The 23,980-nt window shown below is 39.4% G+C and overlaps 2 protein-coding genes across 22 annotated transcripts in view; both read left to right on the top strand.

The window, feature by feature from the left end:
- AFDN (afadin, adherens junction formation factor) overlaps positions 1-10,556 on the top strand; it is a 118,253-nt gene extending 107,697 nt beyond the window's left edge. For 11 of the 18 annotated variants that reach the window (XM_058833899.1, XM_058833900.1, XM_058833898.1 and 8 more), the window contains 4 exons: positions 760-894; positions 3,089-3,383; positions 7,555-7,633; positions 8,384-10,556. In XM_058833899.1, coding sequence (XP_058689882.1) covers positions 760-894; positions 3,089-3,383; positions 7,555-7,633; positions 8,384-8,528 — 654 coding nt within the window. In that variant the 3' untranslated portion in view covers positions 8,529-10,556. Of the gene's footprint in view, positions 1-759; positions 895-3,088; positions 3,609-7,554; positions 7,634-8,383 lie in introns of all 18 variants that reach the window. The other 7 variants (XM_058833907.1, XM_058833903.1, XM_058833906.1 and 4 more) reach the window with 3 other exon arrangements.
- Positions 10,557-15,027: 4,471 nt separating this feature from the next.
- Positions 15,028-23,980, top strand: part of KIF25 (kinesin family member 25) — a 41,729-nt gene continuing 32,776 nt past the window's right edge. For 2 of the 4 annotated variants that reach the window (XM_058833920.1, XM_058833919.1), the window contains exons 1-4: positions 15,028-15,198; positions 15,922-15,987; positions 20,404-20,520; positions 22,375-22,513. In XM_058833920.1, coding sequence (XP_058689903.1) covers positions 15,121-15,198; positions 15,922-15,987; positions 20,404-20,520; positions 22,375-22,513 — 400 coding nt within the window. In that variant the 5' untranslated portion in view covers positions 15,028-15,120. The remainder of the gene's footprint in view (positions 15,199-15,921; positions 15,988-20,403; positions 20,521-22,374; positions 22,514-23,980) is intronic. The other 2 variants (XM_058833922.1, XM_058833921.1) reach the window with 2 other exon arrangements.

Genomic DNA, 23,980 nt, shown 5'->3' with positions numbered 1-23,980 from the left:
AATTTCTACTTGTATTATTGTGCCAGTGAATATTCTTGTCCATCAAGGGTTTATATGCTGGTAACTTTAAAGAATCATGCAAAGTTTGGATTGTGCTCAGTTTCCTATCTGTGCAGCATCATGTGCATATATAAACCAATACTGTCTGTTGGACATGAATTGTTCTTGTAAACTGTTTAATCCCAGTAGTCAAAAGTGTTCTTCCCTTCACTCTGCTTTTTCCAAAACATATCTGCTGCAAATACAGTGGGAGGCTTGATTTATCTCCTGAGACTATTTGCAGACTTGCTGAATGAGCCTGTTACTTTAAATGGATTGACCCTCTGACTAATGAGTCATGATTTTCCAGTGCTTAAATTCTAATCCAGAATGAAAAAAAAATTTACTGCTGGAGCTGTGGACTCTTGGTTCCAACTATTTCATTTCACTTTACTGTACCTATGATTGTTGAAGCTCTTTAGAACATGAGTCACCTCAGTCTTTCACTGGAGGTTCATACATGACTGCTAAAAAATGTCTCCCTGTGTATTTTGTGCTTTTATGTATGTAGTCCTGTGCGCCTGTTTTGCTTTTTCTTTTTTTTCCTTAAGGATTTTAGGCAAGTCAGTGTAACAAAGCATACTCATAATGGCTGGAAATGATATTGATGGATCTGTAGCATAGCATTTTCTACCGTAGGAGTTACTTTTAGATGCCAGTATTTGATTACATTTTTTTTGACCGACCTCGCCCATTAAATTAAAATTGTGTCTCTGTTAGTTACAGGACGAAGAACGCAGACGGCAGCAACAATTGGAAGAAATGAGGAAACGAGAAGCAGAAGACAGGGCCAGGCAGGAAGAAGAGCGCCGACAACAAGAGGAGGAGCGGACCAGGAGAGAGGCTGAAGAAAAGGTTGTGGTCTTCTGAGTGCCACAGGGGTTCTTGCAGGTCTTTCCTCTTCAGCCTGACCAGTACCAGCTCAGTCTTGGGTCAGCAGGATTTAAACACAGTAGCCCTGGTGATAAGGGTCATAGCCCAAGGCTTCAGTTAGTTTAATCCAAACCAAAAAGTAATTAAACAGGCAATTGCTGGCTGGAGTAGACTGGTATTGCAGAAATAGTACTGTGGGCTTAGTGCCTGAAGGTTTTTAGCAGTGTCAAGGCTCTTAACTTCAGAGCCTTTCTGAAAATTATGGAAGAAATCAGGTACTTCCCGTTTCCCTTGAGATCCAAACATAAACTGCATACTTTCTTTATTAGCCTGGCTCAGTTAGTGCTACTGGGTTTTCCTATGTCCCAGGGACAGCACTTAGATATTTCTGTATTATTTTTTAATATAGATACAGAGAGAACTATGAAATGCAGTGGAATAGTTATGAATACTCCATATTGGTTTTTGTGTTTCGGCTGTGGGAGGGAAGTGGTCTCTAGAAAGCAAGTAAATCATCTCAGCAGATAAGTGTGCAGTCAAATTATAAAAATTCAGAGTTTGTAAGTTCCTTTGAAACATTATACATGAATATGAGACGCTTTACTGATAAAACTAGAAGACAAAGCAACTTATTTGACTCAGCGTGCTTAAGACCTTATTGTTCCTAGAGAAAGCAGTTACTTCTGTTCTGTTTGCCTGTTAGTACCATTGACTTCAGAAAGAAGAAAGAAGGCTGTCTTTTAAGTTGTTCATCTTGGAAGATTGAGCAAACACATTTTAAAAGCCCCCAGACCTCAGATATATTAATTACGTTCATTTATTTTTCAAGATTTGTTAAATTGTTTCCCATAAACCGTATGGGTTGATGAGTGGAAGAGGTGGTAATAAGAGAGAAGAGAGGAAGGTGTATCTGGAGTGAGGAAAGTATTTAAAAGTATACTGTAGGGAGCTTAAAATATTGCAACCAAGAGAAAACAACTATGGCTTTCTTAACTTCTGACAATGATGCAGCCAAATGACATTTGGATCACACTTAAAAAGAGTTTTCACTGACAGATATTGACTGAGATACTTCTACCAACTCAGAACTCAGTACCATCAGTAAAATGGTTTTAGAGAGTAGTACAAGGAGATGAGTTTCACATCTTTGCTGTAGATGAACAAGATCAGATCTATTTATTATTTTTTCAGGATAACTGACTTAGTGTTGGACAGATAAGCAGATAAGGTGGATTTTTTAAACATGTGGATTAAAACAAGAAATTATGGTTATTCCAAATGTCATCTATTCCCAGCAGAAGTTATACTATGTTTATACCCAAAGGGTTTTGTAATGTACATAGAGTTCCCAAATATAACTCATTTGTTATCAAACTACTGAATAAACCCTTGCATTAGTTCACAATGTGTCTGAGACAAGAGCTGAACAGAATGAAAGGCTATTTAGTTTAAAAACAATACAGTCTTTTAAAGAGGAAGAATACATAGAAGATATTTAATGACCTTTTAAATGGTCAGTAACCTTATATAAATATCATTAGCATAGTTTCTGTTTTAAATGCTTTTTAACAGCATTCATTTGATGCCTGTTTTGGAAAAGTTCTTTGTAATCGATTTTTGTGTGAAAATAGGTTTCCTGGTGGTTATACTAGAAACTTTATTAGGAGTCTTCTATTCCAGGGCTCTGTTGACTAATTTACATTGTATAAGCATGAAACAAAATTTTACAAAGTTCCTTTTTTAAAATGACAGTTAATTTTAGTTATTTTCCTCTCCCACAGATTCTCTACAGCTTTAGTAAATCTGCACTTTATTAACTTTAGTTACAGCTTGAGTAATAAATGTTGGAATGCCCTTCATTTACACAGGCAGTTGCCTTAGTGACCACAGGCAGTGGTAAATCTGTAAATGACAACTACACTGTGTTATTGGACGGCTGCTGTTTTTTTGCAAATGTGATGGTTTGACCACTGGCCGAATGTAAGTGCACCCATGAAAATCATTTGCTCTTAGTAGTAAATATTCTTTGTATGAGTCCATATAGATGCTCTGCTTATTGCTAGAAAAGGAGACAAAAAAGATTGACAGAAGATGCTTGTAGCTCAGTGATGGAAAGCTTCAGTCTCGTGGATTGAAATGTTTGACCACTGTGTTTCTGTTTCCTCTGGGCTTTCAGAGGCGCCAGGAAGAGGAGTATTACAGTCGCTTAGAGGCTGAAAGGCGCAGGCAGCACGATGAAGCTGAACGAAGATTGCTGGAACCTGACGAGCCTGGTCTGTACAGACCTCCACTTCCACGGGAATATGAACTCCCATCCCCAACCCCTTCATCTAACGCTCCTCCTCCCCCACCTCAGCGAAACACCTCTTACCTCAAAACACAGGTCCTCTCCCCTGACACGATTTATACTGCCAAGTTTGTTGCATACAATGATGATGATGATGATGAGGAGGAGGATTCCAATCTAGCAGGTCAGGATAAGTACTCCAGCACAAGAAAATCTTATGGTGACTTTCCTCCTGCCATCCTTAAGCCACAGCAGCCCTCCCGCCAGCCTCGCCCCGTTTCAGATGGCATCTTTCTTTCCAACTCATTCCAGTCATCTCCTGTCAATGCCAACAGTACTACTGTCAAAAAAAGCCAGCCCCCGCCCCCATCAAACAAACCAAGTTTCATCCATGCCAGCAGCTCTAAAGGTAGAAACAATGAAATAAGTCATCTCTACAAAACTATCCTCGTATTTTCAACTCCAGTGCTCTACATTGAATCACTTATTTTGTGATTTCCCCTTCCCTTAATCACTGTTTTCACTCTGGTGATCTAACTTAAATTCTGATATTAATATGAATCCTTCAATTTTTAATTATTTTGATCTCTCAAATTTTCTTGCTCTTTACCCAAACCTTTCAAAAGCAAAAATTCCATCTTTATGAATCAGAAATGATTTTAACTTCTACTCAATCAATTCGAAGTACTGTTGGTTTTGGCTTTCACTCTGTATCTCTAAGTGATTTGTTTTGTATGACTGACTACTGTTTACTCAGGGCATCTGGAAATGCACCTTTCTTGAACACAGGAAACCTCTTCTAATGGGTTCATGGAGAGAACTTCTCTTTTGCTTTGTTATTGGTACCAGGGTTCTCTCTCTTTTAATAGTGTGTGCAAATGGCTTTAAAAATTACATTTGTAGATGTAGTTCTTAAATACACAACCACCAAGAGAAATACAGGTCTTGCAATTAGTTTCATGTATTAGGCACCATTCCTGAAGTTCTGATTTGTACAGTGCAGTTTCCTTGCAGAGAGACAAAAATCTAAATTTCATCTTAGTACTGTTTGCTTTACTCCTTTCCTTCTACATCTCTGTTTCTTTTACTCCTCATCTTGTTGTTATATAACTTCAAGCCAACCATAACGAAGTTTAATTTCAGTTAGGGCTCTAGCTGCCAGTAACTTCAGCATCCTATTCTACCTGCAGAGTACTAGTTGAACTATACTCATGAATTCAAAGCTAATTCAATCCAAAGTTTTGGGATTTTTTTTAAACTGCTGCTGTATAGGAGAAATCTTGTATACTTGACTCCTTGAGTATGTCTCACTTGGGTAAGATTGCACTTTATTGATATAATACTTTGTCTTTAAACAGCAGCATCTGCTGGTACTTCTACGTTTGTTTTCTTCTATATTCTTTTGAAGGTGGTGGTCATGAAATTCTTCTAGTTTGTTCTTTTTACTTATGTTAGAGGTTAACAAGTGCCTGACAGCCAATTCTAGGTGATCAATTAATCCTTCTGAAAGGAAAAGGGTAGCAAGTCACCTGAGATCCCAAAGAAAAGTGTTTGTGCTGGCTTCTAGCTGAACAGTCAACTTGATTGCTGGATTCAAGTCTCAGTGGTGCAGATGGAATCCTATAATACGCTATATCCCTCATCACTTTTTTGGCTGCCTAATAAATTAGGAAAATTGCTCACTTGCTTTATTCAGCAGTGTGCCCTGGGCATAGGGAGGATATGAGCCTTCAAATAGATTCCATCTATTAGAAGCACTTCTAATCCAGCTGCAATAGTATGTGAATCTGATTTAGGATATACACAAGGCCACTGAGCTGCTTGTCCACATCCTTTTCAGTTGAGGCTCAAGTCATCATTTTCCAGGAAGGAAAATTTCTTTCCTTTGCAGAGTAAATTATCTTCCAGTGCTGAAGAGAAGCTCTACACAGTATTTCATAGTTTTTAATATTGCTTAAGGGACAGTTTAGCTCAGTTATAATTACTGTCCTACTGGTGCAGTTGATGATGAGTAATTCTACTGTTTGTGGTCAGCACAAACATCCAAGCTGCATAAAAGAAGTATCCACAGTGATTTTCCTGTAAAGGCAGCGGAAGCCTGGTCATTTACACTGGTGTTGCCTGTGAGATCTCAGGGTGTAGTAGTCTCTGTGGTAAATGCCTCTCTTCTACAAGCCCATATGTCACTCCTGTCTGGCTCTGTAATAGGTTCTGAATCTTAAAAGAAGGTGAGGGAAGGTTTTATTTTTTCAGTGTGTTTTCATTAGACTGGAGTATAAGTTGACATTCTGGATGCTACCTGCTGTGTACTACCATTACACCTAATCACCATGAATATGAAGCCACTGATAAACCCACAGCCAATTTTGTACCAGAAGGGCTTCAGCTTCTGAACACCAGATACCACAAAGAATTAAGAATATTCTGAAATGGCAGGCTTCTGACTTGAAACTTTGGGTACTCTATGTCTGTACTGAATTTTTTTCTTTCAAAGGAAAAAATTTCTTTCTTTTTCTAGAAATTCTAATTTGAAACTGACTGTAATAAAGAGTAAAATGTGCCTTCCATCACAGCACGTAGGCTTGCAAAAGCCCTTGGTTCCCTTCCCTATTTGGCACTTTGAAGGCTGTACATGTAATAAATTAAGCAGCCCTAGAGCCATCAGTCACTACTTGTCACCACCACTCTCCCTGCCTCCCATTATCCACAACCGAGAATGACATTTAGTATATAATTGCATTTCTAATCCTGCTTTCTGTTAATTTTAATTGAAAAAATGAATCTTGGGGAAAATGAAACATTCAGTGATATTATGTGTACACATTTGTTTTTCTTGGAAAACAACCAAAAGGACAATTTACAAAGATTTGGTTAGGGTTTTGGTGACAATTAAGGAATATTGTAGTATGATGCTTCGCCTTTAATAGCCTAATTCATAAACCATACAACTAATTCTGAATACTCTTATTTCATAATTTTTAAAATAGCTATGAGAACAGGTTAACTTCACTTGATTGCTCAAGCTTCTATGAAGACTGCCTGCGTAACGTACAAAGCCGTTTGCACAAAATGCAGAATTCACTGTGCAGTTTGACCATCTCCCATCTTGCTGACTCTGTTACATTCCTGTCCTTTAAAGCTCTTTCCTGTTCTGAGTGTTAACTCTAGTAAACCATGCTTCTGCAGATTTTGCTCTCGTGCCTTCTTCCACTGGATCTCTAAAGACAATTGGGTCTGTCAGCTCACCAAGGAAAAAGTCAATACCCAAATGAAAACCACTATCCTAATGTAAATGAAACTATGAACCACAGCTTGTGGATCCAGCCATAAGCTTGTCAAAGTAGGGAAGGCAGTACTTACAGGAATATAAGACTCACAACTGAGAGGAAAAAATCTTGATATGCCTGGCATACCAAGTATGATTTGGTTTGCTGCAAATTTTTGGTGGAAAAAATTTAGCCTACAACACATTAGCTAAATTGGCTTGTGTGTTCTAGCCTCATTCAGAATTACTGAATATTTCTGCAAAGTTAGATGTACCAGTGGAAGAAGCAAACATCTCCTTTTGTACCAAAGAAGGTTCACAAGACATAACATGTATGGTATTGAGACCAGAACTGTCTGAAGACGAATCTGAGTAGTTGCTGACATTTCTGTTTACTCTTTTCCTGACAGTTATTAAGAGAATATGGTCTTAAATATAAATTAAATTATTAAACTCTGATTGGAAAGAAAAGGTTTTGTCTTGTGGCCTTTACAAATAATTAATATAATGTGTAAAACCTGTGTGTTATATCAATTTAAAGGTGCAGTGCTGCAAGAGTTACTTGAAATTTAAATTCAGGGATGGGAGGAAGGGGCCGTCTTTTGAGTGATACAATTTGTGTACTCAGAATTAACAGACTAAAATAGCGATTCTGCTGAATTGCAAGGATGGTATATACTAATCTTTGCAGAAAGAGAGGAGCTACAGCTAACTTAATTTTCTGTGGAGTTTGTCACAGGATAATGAAGAGTGTTGCTCTTTGTGCTGATCTGCTTGAACAGCTTCTAGTGTCTGTTTTACAATAAGCCATAATAAGATAAAGACCATGATTTGGTTTAGCTGATAATCTAAACAAAATGGGCTTTGACTCAAAATTAGGAATAAAAAAATAAGGCCATTTTAAGATGGTCAGAATTTTATAATACTGGGATTAAATATTCTAGAGGTTAGATGACATCTGATAATTTATGATTCTCATTTGAGATTGTTTCTTGAAAGAAGCACTGCACCTTTTTTAAGAAATACATACAGTATAAAACTTTTGTGTTGTAGCTGCAGTCCTTAAACTTACTTCTTTCTTTTGCATAAGGAATAAATTCATACACTGGATCTACAGGAGCAGCTGCTGGGGAAGTTTATCGGGATCCAAGAGACAAAAGATCTAAAAGGTGATATACAGGAGTCCATTAACTTTTATACAGCTGACTTGGCTAACTTCTGCAGTATTTTGTTGTCATCATTGTATCTCTGGGGGCTACTCAAGATTTCTGCTGTTGACTATTATGGATTACTATAAAGCACAACTAAGTTCTCTCCACAAGTCCTTAGATGATCTGAAGCCTTGCTGAACAGCAACGAGTTTTTGGCACTACAACTAAATAAACAAAATGATCACTGTAAATGAGCAACTTCAGCTGGTTTAGGTGCATTTATAAATCTGAACAGTACTTCTCCAGTGGGATTCTTACCAAACTTGTAATAAGCATAAATAATATAAGCTGCGTATATATCTCATACAGGCTTTACCATGTAGCATACTAAAGATGGGACAATAAAAGCTTTGTCTTCCAATGCTTTTACTTAGGAATGTGCCACCACAGAAACGCTTGCTAGTTTAGCCAAAGCAACAATGCTGTACTAATACAGGCGGAGCCTTAGTTTATACCTGCCATTCATGTTGAAAATTGGCCAGCGTTTCCATCTATTTTGACATGCAATAAATGGTCATCATAAATTTCTCTTAAGTGACAGCACAATGTCAGAGTTAAAGGTATGTGTGAGGAACAAAACCTTTCAGAACACAGAATGGAGACTCCTTTGCTGTAGTCGAAGAAGGTGTCATTACATGTCATCAAGAATGATTGTTTAAGGATCTTGTAGATGAGAATTATAAAAAGTACTTTTTGTTTCCTTTCCAGTCAAGATGCAGATTTACCTGGAGCACCAGAAAACTTGACGTTCAGGGAACGCCAGCGACTTTTTTCACAGGGTCAGGATGTATCCAATAAAGTAAAAGCTTCTAGGAAACTAATGGAACTGGAAAATGAGTTGAACACAAAATAAGATTAAAGCACCTTATCAGATGTAATGGATGATCTCCAAGTTGAGAGATTGAGATTGGGGGCACACTACTAAGTATGAACAGAAAATGAATGTTTTCTGAAAGGAGTGACTTTGATTCCTCTATATCTAAGACTGTTAATTAAGACTTAGAGATGTTGCAATAGCAAGAAAACTGATACTTTGCCAGGAGCTTGTGGTTTATACAATGAAAGCACTGTAAATTTTTAAAGATATGAATCACGTGAAGGTAACTTTTTTTCTGTTTTGGGGGTTAAGTTCTTCTGCACCAGACCAAGTAGCACTTGTCAAAGATAAGTTCTGTTTCCTGGTGTTTTACAGACACACTTTTGTTTTAGCTGCTGAGCAGAGAGAGTGAGAATAGCTTGAACTGCCTAAACAAAACTGTGCACTAGAAATTAGTATTTTAGGTTTGACAAGAATCCAATGTCTGGGCCACCTTAAATAAGGTTTAATATGCAAGTTTGACATATAGTATGGTGTTGAAGGATCAACATATCAATACAGATCTTACCATTACTTAGTACTGGCATAACACACATTCTCTAGATAGAATCTTGGAATAAAAATGTTTCTATTCCTATATATTTGTTGGGTCTCAAATGGATGCCTAAGATTTTATCTGTAGTTATGGAAAAGTCTACGTTGATGCATCCCTACTGTATGTTCTTCTGGCTTTGAAAAATGTGAAGATAACAACCTTTGGATAACTGTTTCATTAAAAATTACATAAGCAATAGATAGTAGGCTACACCTAGTGGCCCTTCATCAGCTAGGACCAAAATGTTAGTAGTGTGTTAAAGGCAAGGATTCCAGTTAGAAGGTGAGCAGAATACATGGGTATGTTTTCTGAGAAATTCAGATTAGAAGTTACTGAGCAATTAGGCCTGGAACAGTATTGATAAGTCTGTTATTATCAGTTCAGCAATAGATTTTCTTTATATGGAGATGTGAATTGGCATATTAAAGGAGAAGACTGAAGTGTAAAGCATCAAATACAATACTGCAGTCTGGAAGTGGGAATTGTTTGTAAGGTCATTAACAGAGCTAGCAAGGAACCATCCCTGCTCACACTGAGGAAGCAGTGCTAGTGAGCTCCTCTTCCATCTAGCTGGCTTTACTGACACCCTGTTACTGTTGTACTGAAAGCCTTTTTGGCAGTTCAAGCTATTTTTTCACACTGTTATAGCCTTATTTAATTTTAAATTGTTAATCTTTTTCCTCCCACTGTTTCCTCAGCTATGCTTATGTGGCTGATGATGTTGGGAATAAGGACCTCATCAGAGTCTTTCTCATTGTGTGATGTTAAGACAATATATATTGTGATTCCAAACAAATTTTCTATTTGACAAAGCCCTTTACTGGCTTTAGATGATTTTTTTTTTCCTGTATCATATTGTTCTCTTATAAATATATATTTAGGGATTTGTGCACACTTCCAAATACAAAGGGGTAGACTTTCACTGCCTTAGGAAAGAAATCACTTTTAATAAGAGTTGTATGATAAATAAATGCAAGTTAATGAAAATTGGAGTGTAAATATTTTTTACGTATTTCAGGTTTCTTATTTGAAAGTGTGCTTTTACCGTTTCACCTGTTAAATATGAAGTAGAAGATTAAACTGGTTCAAAGTGTTAATGAAGGATCTGCATGCTTGCTATGTCTGTTCATCAGCAAAAGCAAGCCTCTCCCAATTTATCTTGAGAACACTAGCAGCCTTACAGTGACAAATTTTTCTTGAGAAAAAAAAAAACTTATGCTGTGGCTGAATTACTGTTGCTGCTAGACTCTGAAAAAGGCTTAGCAAAAAAATACCTGTAACCTTCAGTTGAGTGGATTTGGCCGCTATTGGGCATTCGGGTCAAGTGTGAATATGTGTAAAAGTGCTTTTCATATTTGTCTGTGCATTATTTGAAAATAAACATCAAAACTGCTGTAGTTTCCCATTTCTACTGTATTTCACTTGCAACCTATTTTTAATAAAGTTTGTATTGTATTTAACTTTGCATTAAATGTTTTTTGTATTCTTATTTAATTCTGCATTCCTGACAACATTATCATAAACCAGAGGGGCTCTTAATATCTTTTGCCTTGTCGGTCCTCTTAAAATGTATTTATGAGCAGTCAGTGTATCTCATATGAAAACCTCAAATTAATTTTTCATGGAGAATCAACAGAGGCTGACCTTTGCTAATCAGAGAGGAGAATTTTAGCCTAATGTTTGGTACCTGTAGTGCTGACTTGAAGGAAGAGATTTTTACAACTTAACCAGCAATTTGCAAAGTGAATACCAGTGGTGTCTACTATACAGACTAGTCACACTGTATCTGTATCTTCATCAGGTGCAAAGGTGTTTCTCTGACAGCAAAGAAGAACCTAGCACATGGCATCTTTTGGAAAAGTAAATAGCGTATGCAGAGTCTCCACTGGCATTGCTGTGGTTACTGGGAGTCAGCAGTTCAAACTCTGGGGAGGGAGCCAGGCCCCAGTGAAGTGCTGTAGATGCCTTCTGCTGTAGCTGCACAACTACTGAAGATGGGATTGAGAGCCACCTATAACCTGAAAAGAGCTCAGCTTTTAATTTTTAATGTAGAATGTCTAGAGTAGAAGAAAATAGCAATAATCCATTGCCCTTCTGCATGTGAGTCCCTCAGTCTAAACCAAAGAGCCAATACAAGCAAAAAGTGGTGTATTTGAGTCTGTAGTTATTGCAGCTGCAAAGGTTGTCATAGAAACTTTTATTTCTAGACCAAACTATTTCAGGGGTTATGAGACAGGAACTGTGTATGATGTGCAGCAGTAGTAATGTATTTTCAGAGGGAAAAAACATTTTGGGCTATGCCTTCAGGTCAGGCTTGCTCAGTGAGCACACAAGTGTGGTGCTGTTGGACAGTGCAGCACCTGCTTTGCTTTAGGGATGTGAGCTGTCAGCCTTGGCAGCGCAGCTCTTGGTGTTTTTAATGACCATGGCCCTTATGGTGACAACTGTGTCAAGTTATATTTGCACATGCAGTGAGCTCTCTACAAAATTAATAATTTTAAACCTGTATTGTGTTAAATTCTCCCTTCTGCACCTATCATTCATATACGCTTTTTTTCAATTCCTTTAGGTAATCTACTGCAGTGTTGCTGGGGTTTGAGAAAAAGGGAAATGAAGATGTTGACAAAGTCCATAGTATGCATCCTGTTCAGTGAAATAATAAGCAATATACTTGATCATACAGATTGCTGTTTGTCAAGCAATGAGTGTACAAGTAGCAGAATAAACAAGACTGCTCTTTACCTGCTAATTAAATTAGATAACACAAAACAGTGCTGGTAAAAAATGAGCTTCAGTAATATCAGTCTTAAAACATGTAGTTACTCATGTATGTGATGATAAGAATTTGCTCTTCCTCCTGTTTTGTGAAATTATACTGCTGTCTCAGGGTCAGTTACTGGCTGTGTGGCCTAGAAGGCAAAGCCTCACAGGTTAAAAATTTGGAGTTGGCTGACTTCTTTCCCAGCTGTAATGGCAGGTAATCTTAATGAGGCCACAGTGCAATACACCTGCCCGGAGAATGTCAGTTTGTTACTGACAGATGATCAAAAAATGTGCAATTAAATATTTACAGCTTCACCAAATAACGTTTAGAGGCTGTGTGCAGTACATCAGTTCCAAGTTACCATCTGCTGAGTGTGGAGAATGTTACCTTGTAGAGGCAGTAGAAAATGCAGACACATACAGCAGAATCTCTCCATGTTTGGCAGGAGAGGGATAAATGGTCTTCTCTCCTGGGCTTAATGCTTTGTGTTTCTTGTTACTACATTTAGGAATGTTGCAATGATAACATCATTGCAAAAATGCATAAATTCATATAATAAAGCAATGCAAAAATACTACATAAATGTGGTAACAAGAGGTGTATGGAGCTGGGACCTCTTAGGTCTTGTTGGTTTCACTGCTGGGGTTAACGTGAAATGCATCGGAAGTATTCAAGACAATGCTTAGTTAATAGTATCCTAAGATTTGTAATCCACTGACAGATTTTATAATCCATGTATGGTATTTCACTGTTGCTAAAATTAAGAGTTAAATGTGGATTTAGACAGTTCCGTTAAAATTCTGTCCCTGAAGTTCCACAAAAGGATCTGTAATATGGTAGGGCCTTGCTATTTGCAGGGGGAATATGGGATTAAGTTGGTAAAAGTTTGGGTAAGAAAGATTCTTCAAAGCAGAGAATCAGTGTAGAAGGGTGTGCTGCAATACAGACTGGCAGCATTTCTAGAAGATTGGATTTTATAATTGTCTTGCCCAGGTCTCACCAACAGGCTGTTTAGTTCCCTGCCCATCAAGCAACATCACCTAAGCTTTGGAAATAGAAGGAAGATCCCAAAGGAGATTTGCTGCTGTTATGATGAGTCACACATCCTACTGAGATTTTTGTTTCTACTGATGGGACAATTTTCAGGACTATTTGACCTTCAGAGGTGCACAGAGAAATGACTAAATAGGAGCAGTGGATGCTCAGTTTTACTACTTCAAAGAGTAAATTAAGTATTGTCTGTTACAGCCTACAGAAAGATCCCTAATCTCATTAATAGTGGGCAAAATCCACAGTAAAGGAGAGATTAACCATTACACTTCAGAGGTGATCCTTCTGGGATGAAGCTGAGTTTTGCTGGAAAATAGCATTGTTCTGACTTGATTGCTACTGCGGGATAAGCATTACATATAAAATCACAGCTTTTTGTCAAGAATCGTGAGTCACACCCTGCAAGCAACTAAATCATCCTCCTCTAAATAGCTGATGTTGATTAAAATACTGTCTGCCTTAGTGCCAACATCTTGTAATAGCCACACCATTGCAGCACTTTTGAACTGTTTTTTAGCTTGTACCCATGTGTCACTTCTTATTTTTCCATCAAAGCAGAACAAGTTGCAAGGAGGAACTGCTGTGTTTGGCACTTTCGTGTGCCAAACCTAACTGCAACCAGACAGCTGGGTCTTTTTTTCTGAAAACAGAGGCTACAGATTGGAGCAACTTGTTGAAGATGCAGTATCCCAGAAGATGGTGGATAGAGCTGCACAGGGGTGTTTGGTTTGGTCTGTGATGGGCTGTATCTGGGTTCCTTAGTAAAGGAGCACTATCTCTTTTGTGCCAAACATGGAGGGATTCAGTGCTCTTTGTCTGGATTTTCTACTGCCCGCATGAAAGCACATTCGCCATCAAGTAAATGTTGTAGTCCAGTAGAGAGTAACTTGAGACTACTATTTTGCAGAACTGGATTCCTCTGTAATTATCATGTTGGTTTTAGTTAAACAAAACAAAAAAACAAAACCCAAACCCAAACAACTATAGTACAAAAATAGTGCTCTTTCCCACTTCCAAGAAGCTGACATGTCTGTATCTGGTATGCTTACATATTTTATAGCCAAATAGTATAATGACTGCTTTCAAGACCATGTGAATCTTTCAGTGCAATACAGTTGAGTACCAAGTAATATTGCTAATCCATGTCACATTTTCACCTTGGAAACCTCCATGTAAGGAAGGCATAGCCTGCATGAATAGCTCCTGCTCTGGGCAGCTTCTCAGGAGTCCCACCTCACCTGAACCTACAGGCTTTGTGCTTGTCCTAAGAGCAGCCCTAATGCTGGCCGTGTTCACAGTTACTGAACAGACTCTCTGTAATGCATCATCCAGCCAGGATCAGTATCAAAGCCAGGTCAGCTACAGCTGCTTGCCCAGGGCTGGGTCTAAGTGGGGTTTGAGGGCTCCAAAGGTGGAGCTCATCATCTCTCGGGGCAGCCTGTGCCAGTGTTTGACTATCCTCACACTACCCTTAGACTCCTGCCTCTTGCCTGGCCCCTGGGCACCACAGAGCAGAGTCTGTGGTGTTCGTACTCTCCCATCAGGTATTTGCACATACTGACTGGATCCCCCTCAGCCTTCCCTTCCTCCAGGCTGTTCTTCCCCCAGCACACTCCGTGTAACAGATGTTCCTATCCCTTAATCTTCTTTGTGGCCCTTACAGCCTTAGCCCAAAGCATACATCACCACCTGCTTAGGGGAGAAGTCCTGAAGCCAGTATCAGAGCTCTCAAGTGTCCTCCTCATCACCCTTTGCGCTTGTGCCCCTGGCCCAGGAACCGGCTAACCTCACACCAGCCTCGGGAGCTCCAGGCTTTCCTTCCATTCCTGCACTCCCTGCCCTAATCCCTGGTCTCGGTCTCTGAGACCGGGAAGCTGCAGCCGGAGGGATGCCCAGGCCCCAAGGACAGCACACCCCTCCCCTGCTCAGCCTCCCTGCGGGGGGCGCTCTCCACAGGCCAGGGCCGTGGCCCCGCCCCGTTCCGCTCTCTGCTCTCGGATTGGTTGTCCGCTCTGCCCCTCAGGGATAGGGCGTGGCTGGCAGGCGGCGGCGCTCGCTCGCCCAGCCAATCGCGGCGCAGGGCGCTGGGCGGGGAAGGGGCGCGCCCGTCGCCATGACAGCCGCGCTACCGCCCCAGACGCTCCCGGGTTAAATCCCCGCCGGAGCGGGAGCCGGAGCCGGGGGAGTTCTCGCTCCGCCTCGGCGCGGGACCGGGGAAGATGATGCGGCCGCGCCGCGGACTCGACCCGGGCTCCGTGTGGGCGCAGCGCCTGCGGCAGCTGGAGCAGCGGTTGCGCGTGAGGGGGCGAGGGGCGGGGCGGGGGCGGGGCCTGCGGGCGGGCACGTGCTGCGGGGCCGCGCCTCGGTCGCCGAGCGGGAGGGCCTGGAGGACGCTCCCGAACCCCGCTCCTTCCTAAGGCGGGCGTCCCGAACCGGGCCGTGTGTGAGGGGCTGCTGGGCCCCCACGTGTTGGAGGAGCCTGCTCCAGCTGGGGCTGGGCTAGAAGTAGTGTCAGAGCAGTGAGCAGCTCTCCTTCCCTCCGGCCTCGCCGCCGGGCCGGGCGGGCGCTCAGCGCTCTCGGGAGGCGCCCCTGTGCTGGGGGAGCGTCGGGCTGCCACACCGTCGAGGACCTCTAAATAGTGCTGCCATGGAAATGGAAGCTTAGCTGCTTATGTATAAATAAATAAATAAAACAGTGCTTTTCTAAGGACCACGGCTTCTAAGGAAGCGGCTTCACAAAGCAAAAGAGCTTTGAATTGTGTACCTATGCGTTCCCACACAAGCCAGCAACATAACAGAAAAGATAGAAATAAAGGAATATTAAGAGTTTATCCTAACTTTTGCATGCTTATATACAAATATTGTTGTAATCAGGAGTTGGGGGTAGGTAATCCATTGATCTCAGAAGTCTGAGAAACAGTGGAATACGGTCGTAAAGGCTATCATAATGAAACAATATTAATATGACTCATTTTTTTTCATTTTAATTTTTGTGCATTTGGGTGGGTTTTCTTCCTTAGACCAAAGAAGAAAGAATAGTTGTCCTGGAAACTGAAAATGCTGCTCTTCATCTAAAACTTGCAGAGGTGACTGTTGTTTAATTTTTTCAAAAAGAATTCATGTGGAAATAGAAAAAAAAGACACTGAAATCTGCCTTCCTCTTTTCAGGTTTTTCCCCTCTTTACCAGTTGGGAAAATCTAGGAACGGTTTAAGGCTCAGCATCTCTTTCTTTTCAAAATCATGAATGGTAGCAGTAATGATAGGCTGATTAAGTAACTAGAAGTCAGCTTGAATTTAAATATTTGCTATTGTTTTAAATCCAGAAATCTGAACTGAGGGAATGACTCTGGAAGCATTAAATATGAAGTATTTCTTTCTTCTTACAGGGAATGTGTTTGTCTAAAAGACAATGGCAGATTTTTCAGGAATACTTTTTGGACACAATTGTGATGGTGCTTTGAAAAGAACTGTTCAGAGTGTAGGAGAGACATTTCATTAGGAGTAGACTTACCAGGGATGCCCAGCAGTGTGTTTTTAGTACTGGTATTGTTGCACATGTGTCTTGTCACGCAGCATACAGCAACAGCTGGATGCTCTCGTTGCGTTATGTCCTTCTACAGAAGCATGGGTTATTCCTAGATCCTCACTGAAATAAGGAGCAGCCTGTGATAATGTTTGGGGCCTTCAAAAGGGGGATTTCAGAGATTTAAAGAATTTTGAATATAGATCTAGGCTACTAGAGCAGAGCCAGCCGTGAGTATTAGTGGCAATACAAACTGTTGGCCAAGAGTTTCTAATCTGGGCTGAAACATTAACTGGTTGGGTAACCTCAGGGAAGCCATTTGCCCTCCCTGTGGGTTTGCTAACACCCATGGATAAAAGTGGGTTTAACATTTTTCAAAGTCTAACTGGAAACAGGTGGTATATCTGAAATGAGTTTTTCTAGGTATACAAAAGAACACTAATTTATTCAGAGGAAATGTTTTTATTGTCTTTGTTCTGCTTTACAGTACTCTTTGAAAGCCTTAAGTATTTCAGCTGATTATTTTTTATCCTCACCAGCGCAAGAAATAAATTATTCTAGTCAGTAAGGGATATCAGATGTAGGAAGGAGTTGCCTTCCTACATATTAGAGAATTAAGCCATTTTTGAAATAGAGCACTGCTTCATTTTATTGAAAATTGTACTGGAAGAAATGGACCCCTATAGACACACAAGGAGTATGGGCAGTGTTACCACCATCAGTCAGAAAAAATGTCATATGAAATCCTTTGCAATTAACCTTGGACTGATGGTTCTTGCACTGATTCAGGCAGTTATTAAAATATACTTTAAACATTTGCCTCTTGGTTAATTTGCCCCAGCAGTCTGAAAATATGAACTGAACTGATAGCTATGAAATAGTTTTACCTTAATTGAAGACTCTCTATTAAAAACAATACTCACAGAAGATAGTATCATTTAAGGTTGTGCGATCTGTCACCTTACGTCCTAATATTCTAGCAGCTATGCTGGTGAGAAAAGCTACTGCCCTTGACTGTCTATCCCTGATCCTTCCGATCTGCCCGTGGAGCTGCCTGAGTGATTGAGCTGTAACAAGTTCAGTCACAGGGAGCAGGGTTAACAGAGGTCTCATTCTTAACGTGTAAAAGCTAATTGGATTCGTTTTGGCTGGAGTGAGTTGGGAAGCTTTGGAGACAAACTTGCGAGGATTGCCATAAGTTAGGATTTGCAGTGTAAATATTTGTCTATAGGTTGCATCAGTCTTACTAAAATGTCATCTCCTGCTACAGACCTTCGCTTTTTTCCTTGAGACATTGATGGATTTCAGCACTTCTCCTGTGTTCTGCAGCCTGATATATTGTTATCCCAGCAGCATACTGGAGGGTCTGTTGCTGAACATAGGAAGTCAGATTTTTTTCTACCTCCTTTTGCCCTGCTTTTTCCTGTTTGGAAGTCTGTTCATCTACCTGCATAGCCCTTGCTTTTATTAACAGTCTTTGAGGTCCTGAGCCTGCAGCCTTCTTTGCATAAAGGCAGTTCTGCCAGAATGGATCTGATTGTAAAACTGAGATTTCACTTTGGAGAACACTGTTGAGTAGATCAGTTTCAGTTCCGCTTACAACAAAGCTGACTATAAAGGTGTTTAGTCCAATTTTTGCTGCTATACTCAAGTACAGGTTTGCAAGTGCTGGCCTATGAACAACTCTGGTGAATGTTAAAACTGTTTTAGTGGAAAAAAATCCCAAAATCAAGGCAACATTTGCAATAAAGATGAACTTGATAGTGGAAGTGATGCCGTGACAGTAGCATCGACCTTTCAGTTTTTATCTTAGTGATGAGAAATGTGGAGGGTGAAGGGGAATCTGTGCAGATGGTGCAGATTAGGTGCTAAAAGGAGGTTTTAACTACCCTAAGCTTACTTAACAACAAGGCTTGAGCATTGCAATTGCTTATTTACATATGCTTAACTTTTCGCATGTGATTAGAGATGCTAATTCTGGTACACTACTCATGTGCGTTTTTGTGAAGCTGTTTGTAAAGATTGCATTGAGAAATGTGAGTCTTGAAAATCCTTAGATTTTCACATCTAAATACTGTATAGAATCAGTCTCAATATCTGGGAGTTTAAAGCCTGTAGAATTAAAAAAACAAACAAAAAAACCTCTTCCTGCTCTTTCTTGCAAGAACTTTTTCTATTATGCTTCTATTAGATGTTATATGTGTAATATACACTATAATACACTATATATGTAATATGTATTTCTATCATGTGCTAAGGTGGTGCATTATTTACAGAGCTTCCACTTGCATGTGTAAATAGAAGATTTATGCTTTGTGAAGGTGAAAAAGCCACATGAAAATATTGGTTTTGATAAGTGCTTTTCTTTCTTTGAAAGCTTTTCTTTGAAAGCACAATCTTTCTATATCCTAACAGCTCCAGGATGTTGTACTGTTTTTGCCATTATCACCTGTAGCTAAACTGCAATTAAATGCTTGCTTTTTACCTATTCTTATCAGATGATTGGAATTTAATTAAATGCATCATGTGAGTAGATTTAGCTCTTCTGTGTCTTGTTGTACTGTCTATGCTTTGCTAATTTAAATAACAGGGAATTGCAGTCACAGAATATATGGTGTGAATAAAGTAGGAAATAAGTCTGTGCAAGTGACAAGTGCATTTCAGAAATAGAGGAAGAGGCAATTGGTAGTGGTTAAGGAATGATAGATGTCAACAGGTGTCGTTCTAATTGGGAACGGCAGAAAGAACGACACGGACTCTCAAGGGAGTCAGAACAGGAGAGAATCTCTAGTTTATTGCTTCAGTCATGTTATATAGACTAGTTCGTGAAGAGTACAGAAAGGAAACTCTTATTGGTTAGTAAAGTGCTACATTACCATCATGGGTCAGTGGGGTTCACCACCCCCTGACTTTCTCCTGCAAGGAAAACACGGGAACAGACAAACAGCACCTGCAGGCTGTTTTCTGTCTTTGAGGATTGTTTTGAATCCTCCCATGAAATTCCCAGGCTAGCTTCTCAGGCAGGGCTGGCAGGCCATGGGGCCTGCAGCTTGCTCCAAAGCTAGCCTCCATAAACAGGTGGTAGGGGAAAATAGATAAAGAAGTTGCAGCTCATTTTAAGCACCAGGACTGTCAGAAAATTACAAGACTGCATTTTTTAGTGTAATACAGATTCCTCCATATTGCAGAATTTCACAAGAAATCTCTATCAAGATGACTCTTTTTGCATTCATGACTGTAAATATTTAAAGTTGCATTATTTCGATTTTCCTTTTGATTTCGACACCTCAAAAAATTCCCAAGATGGCCACAACAATTGTTTTTGCATAATAGGTAATTTTAGACTGTTAGAAAGCGCTCTTCTCCACAAGCTTTAAAAATTGCTTTGGCTGCGGTGATCTCTGAAGACCCAGAGTAGGGTTTTGCTGGCCCAGCTTGGCACCATTGCAGCTCTACTGATTGCAGTGGAGTTGGTGTTGTCAGGGGGCACAAAGCAGGGGGCTGTGTATTACCAGCTACTTCAGGACTTCAGCAGTTATCACGTGTATGTTTGTTTTTGTTGTTTCATGTCCTTCCACAGTGCTTTCTGCATTAAGTCTAGTTTCCAGAGACACTTAATCCAGCTGTGTAACCAGCCCTTTTCCCTAAGTTAAGGGACAGCTTTAACCCTTTAGATCCAACTTAAGCATACGTAAGAGGGTTTAGGTACTGCAAAAGCATTTTAGTAATCTGGTGCTCAGGTTTACGACCCTAAGAAAGTAGAATTTTGTGATGTTGACCTGTGTTACCATGAGGTGATTCTTCACATGACTCAGAAAAAGGTAATAGCAAAGAAATTAAGTATTGGCAACATCCTATGTAATCAGATAGTTGAAATACAAATGTTTACAGAGAAAAAGGGGACAGAATGCAAAAGGAAACATGAGTGTTTCAAGTGATTTTTTGTGATTTTTTTATGTTGTTTTTTTTTTAAAATAGTATCAAGGGTTGGCTGGAAGAAGCACTGATGAAGTATTGCAGCTTTGTGCTGCTCATGGCCAACAGATGAAATTGCAGAGGAGTTCTCTTGTAACCCAGCTGCATGGAGCAATAAAGGTAAAGGCATTTAGGAATAACATAGAAATAATCAATGCCCTAAATATTTACATGCTTATCAAATATAGTAAACCCCAGAAAATGGTGTGATATGAACCTGATCTGTGGCTTTATAGTATTCACAACAGAGCTTACAGTGAGGTGTAACAATGATTTCATACTGGTTTTGCTGTTACAGGCTGCAAATTCAACTGAGAGGCTGGTAAAAATGGATGCTCCTGAGCTCCAGATTCTTACATATAGGATGCTATTCATACCTGATGTAGATATTTTTGTAATCAAAACTATACAGTTCCCCATTTGACTGTCATACAGCCATCCTCAAAAACAGTAATTGTGATATACTTTAACCAGGTAGGCAAATCATTTAAAAAAGCATTTGAGCGCTCCACTGATTACTGAGTTCTCTGGCAGATCTCACAAGAAGAGTAGTTTGCTGTATGCTCACTCAGGTTTTAATTTTGCATCAGAGAGACTGAAACTGTTCTCCTCGTGCCAGTACCATATTTGCCTTTGTTGAAGTACTTATTTGTGAAGTTACTAGGTAGAGTAGTGAGTTCCTTTTAGGGATGCTACCAAATGTTAGCTTTTCTCAGGGCAGCACTGAATGCCTACATAAAATGACTGACAAGTATCTCAGGAAAAATCTGATTATTAACAGACAGAAGGATGCAGTTTCACTGTAGCATTGTTGGACTAGGTCCCTTCCAATGGAACTATACTGTTTTATTCTAATTACAGTGGTTCTGCTTTGTAAATTTTGTGGTGGTATTTTACATTTTTGGTTAGCTAGAATGGCAGTACTGCTTGTGATGCAATACCAGTGGATTGTAGTAGTAAACTATCAGATGTCAGTGAATACTAGGAGGGAGCAAAGCTCTCTAAATAAAAGTCTAGACGAACAGTCATCCTATACCCATAATAACAAAAAAATACTCCTTCCCATTTCCATTGTGTGGCTTTTGAAAGTGAGAAATGCAATGATTTTGTCCCTTTAGTTTAGATTGCCTTTTTATCATTGAAAATAATTAATTAATTCAAGGTCAGCACCACAATTACAAAAAATAAAATGTGACAGAATAGGTAACACTTTGTAACACAGGCTAACATGAGATACCAGAGGGTTTCTGTGACATAAGGTATAGTTAAGTTCACCTTAGAGATGGTTTTACATGTCCATTTCAGGACTTGGATATCAAGAATTTTGCTAACCCTAAAATCAGGTCAATTTGTTTTTATTTAGGTGGACTTGTAAGTGAATATAGGCTGATCTTATAAACATTTATAAGTCTTATTACGTATCTTACTTCCATAATGCAAATACTTTCCTGACATCAGTTTCTGATGTTTTCAAAATATATCTGTTCTCATAAGACGACATAGAAGTAGCCTCTACAAGAAATGCCTTGAGTGAATCCTAGCAAATACCTTCTGATCAAAGTGTGGAAAATGAAAATAGTAAGGGATATATGGATCACAATTTTTTGTTGCTAATTCTGGATATGACTTAAAAGTGGACAGAGCCCACACATGCTCACTCACACTTATTTTGGTGTGATGAAATAACAAAGCTACTTGGTTATACCTGAAGCCATGTTACGGTAAAAATAGGTATGATAAAAGTATAAGGATCCATGAAGTCTTGGTGAAACTTTCAGGAAATTGCATTGCTAAATGTTTTTCAGGATCTTTCTCTAAACATACTGAAAGATGTACTCCTGATGGCTTCCTTCCATCAAGAAGAAGGTTCTTCCTGCCTGTGATGTCTCACCATAATAATTTGTGTTGTTATATTGATGCTTCTTAACTGCTGGTTCTGTGTTTTTATAACATATTTTTCTCCTTGCTGTGAAGAGGCTTAAGCAAGACCTGAAGAGTCTTCATTCATTTGCTCTTGAACTTTCAAAAGACTTCCAACGTCAAAACAAGACTTGTCTTTACCAAGTTCTGGTAGCAGTCCAGGGGATACAGCTGCAGAATGAAGCAATGCAAAGTAAGGCTCATTGCACTTAGATTTCAAACATGTAATATCAACAATGTAATTGTTCAATGTTACTAACATTAAAAAGTTGAGTTTGATTTTTGAGTAACGTGTCAGTGAAATTGCAGCACTTGTTTGACATTGAATCATCAAGGAGTTCTGAAGCATTGGAAGAATCTGCAGAGGTTATGACTGATAATTTGGATTTGTCTTTTGTGTGGATTACAGCTGCTATTAGACTGCTGCTGAGTTGGCTCCACTGTAACATTTTTAAACTGAAGTTCTCAGGCTTGTTATCTTGGCTATTTTAGAAGAGCTGAATAAAGAATGCATTTCTTTATGAAGCTGAAAATTGTCAGCTTTTGACTGTACCAGGAAAGGACTTGGCTGATTTCAGAGTTTTCTGAAAATACTGCCTGAAATTAGGATAGACTTGATTTTTAATATTTCTGTGTATTTATCAAAAAAACCCCAACAAAACAAAAAACAGCTTCAAAATAAAAAACCAGTTGCATCTGGTGGACTGTAGATACTAACAACACATGGACTGCTGTTTTGGAATTCAGGTACTTCCTTGTTCATGGATACATAGGAAGGAGAGCCGGTGCACTGGTGCACTCTGCCCTCATCACTGAGGATTAAGTGCATTGGTCCTACACCTGGATCCCATAGTGTGGATTTCTGCACCTGCTTTCAGTAGCCTTGATTCTGGTGAAGCTCGCAATGCTTTAATTGTTGGATGTGGAGCAGCCTGGGGAGGTACAACAAATGTACAAATTTACAGTCTGAGATCCTTTGTGATGCTCTGATACCCATGTGTTGCCATTTAAAAGGAACATTTTCTTTCCTTGAATTATTTCATTTTTGGACTGATTTGGTTCTGATGGGACTCCTCATGTCAATAGCAACAAACAGCACTCTTAGGTGGGTGTTTACATAACTTATTTCTGTATGTTAAGTACTAAGTTATAATTAAAATTTGATTACTATATTATTCTTGTAGAGAAAATGCTCCATCAAAGAAAAAATCCCCAAAGCTGAAAATTATCTAAAAAGTAAACTTTTCTCTTATTGAAGCAGGTGGCTAAATGAACAGATATGAGATTGAATTTGGCACTTGAGCTATTATGCTGTAAATAAATAATAAGTATTCCTTTGGAGGCCTGGCACAATTACATTGACTGTTCTCAATTTGCACTTCCTGGTGCATTGTTCTTTGAAATCATGAGGAGAAGCTTCCCTAACTATAACAAAATAGCATGTCGGCGCTTTGGTGGATGACTTTTGTTTTGAATTTGGCTGGTTTCCAGTTCTCTGTCAAGTGTTTCAGATGGAGATTCTATTGTTAAGGTTAAATATGACCGTTGGAATTACTGTCCTTAAATTACATGTAATCTTTTGTAGACAGAAAGCCCTAAGTATATATTCTGGAGACAGTATGTATTACCAGTTTAATCTTAGAATAGAGATTGAAAACAA

The sequence above is a fragment of the Poecile atricapillus genome, chromosome 3, assembly GCF_030490865.1.
Source record: "Poecile atricapillus isolate bPoeAtr1 chromosome 3, bPoeAtr1.hap1, whole genome shotgun sequence".
In the NCBI taxonomy this organism is placed as follows: domain Eukaryota; kingdom Metazoa; phylum Chordata; class Aves; order Passeriformes; family Paridae; genus Poecile; species Poecile atricapillus.
This window is presented reverse-complemented; position numbering and strand designations above follow the sequence as displayed.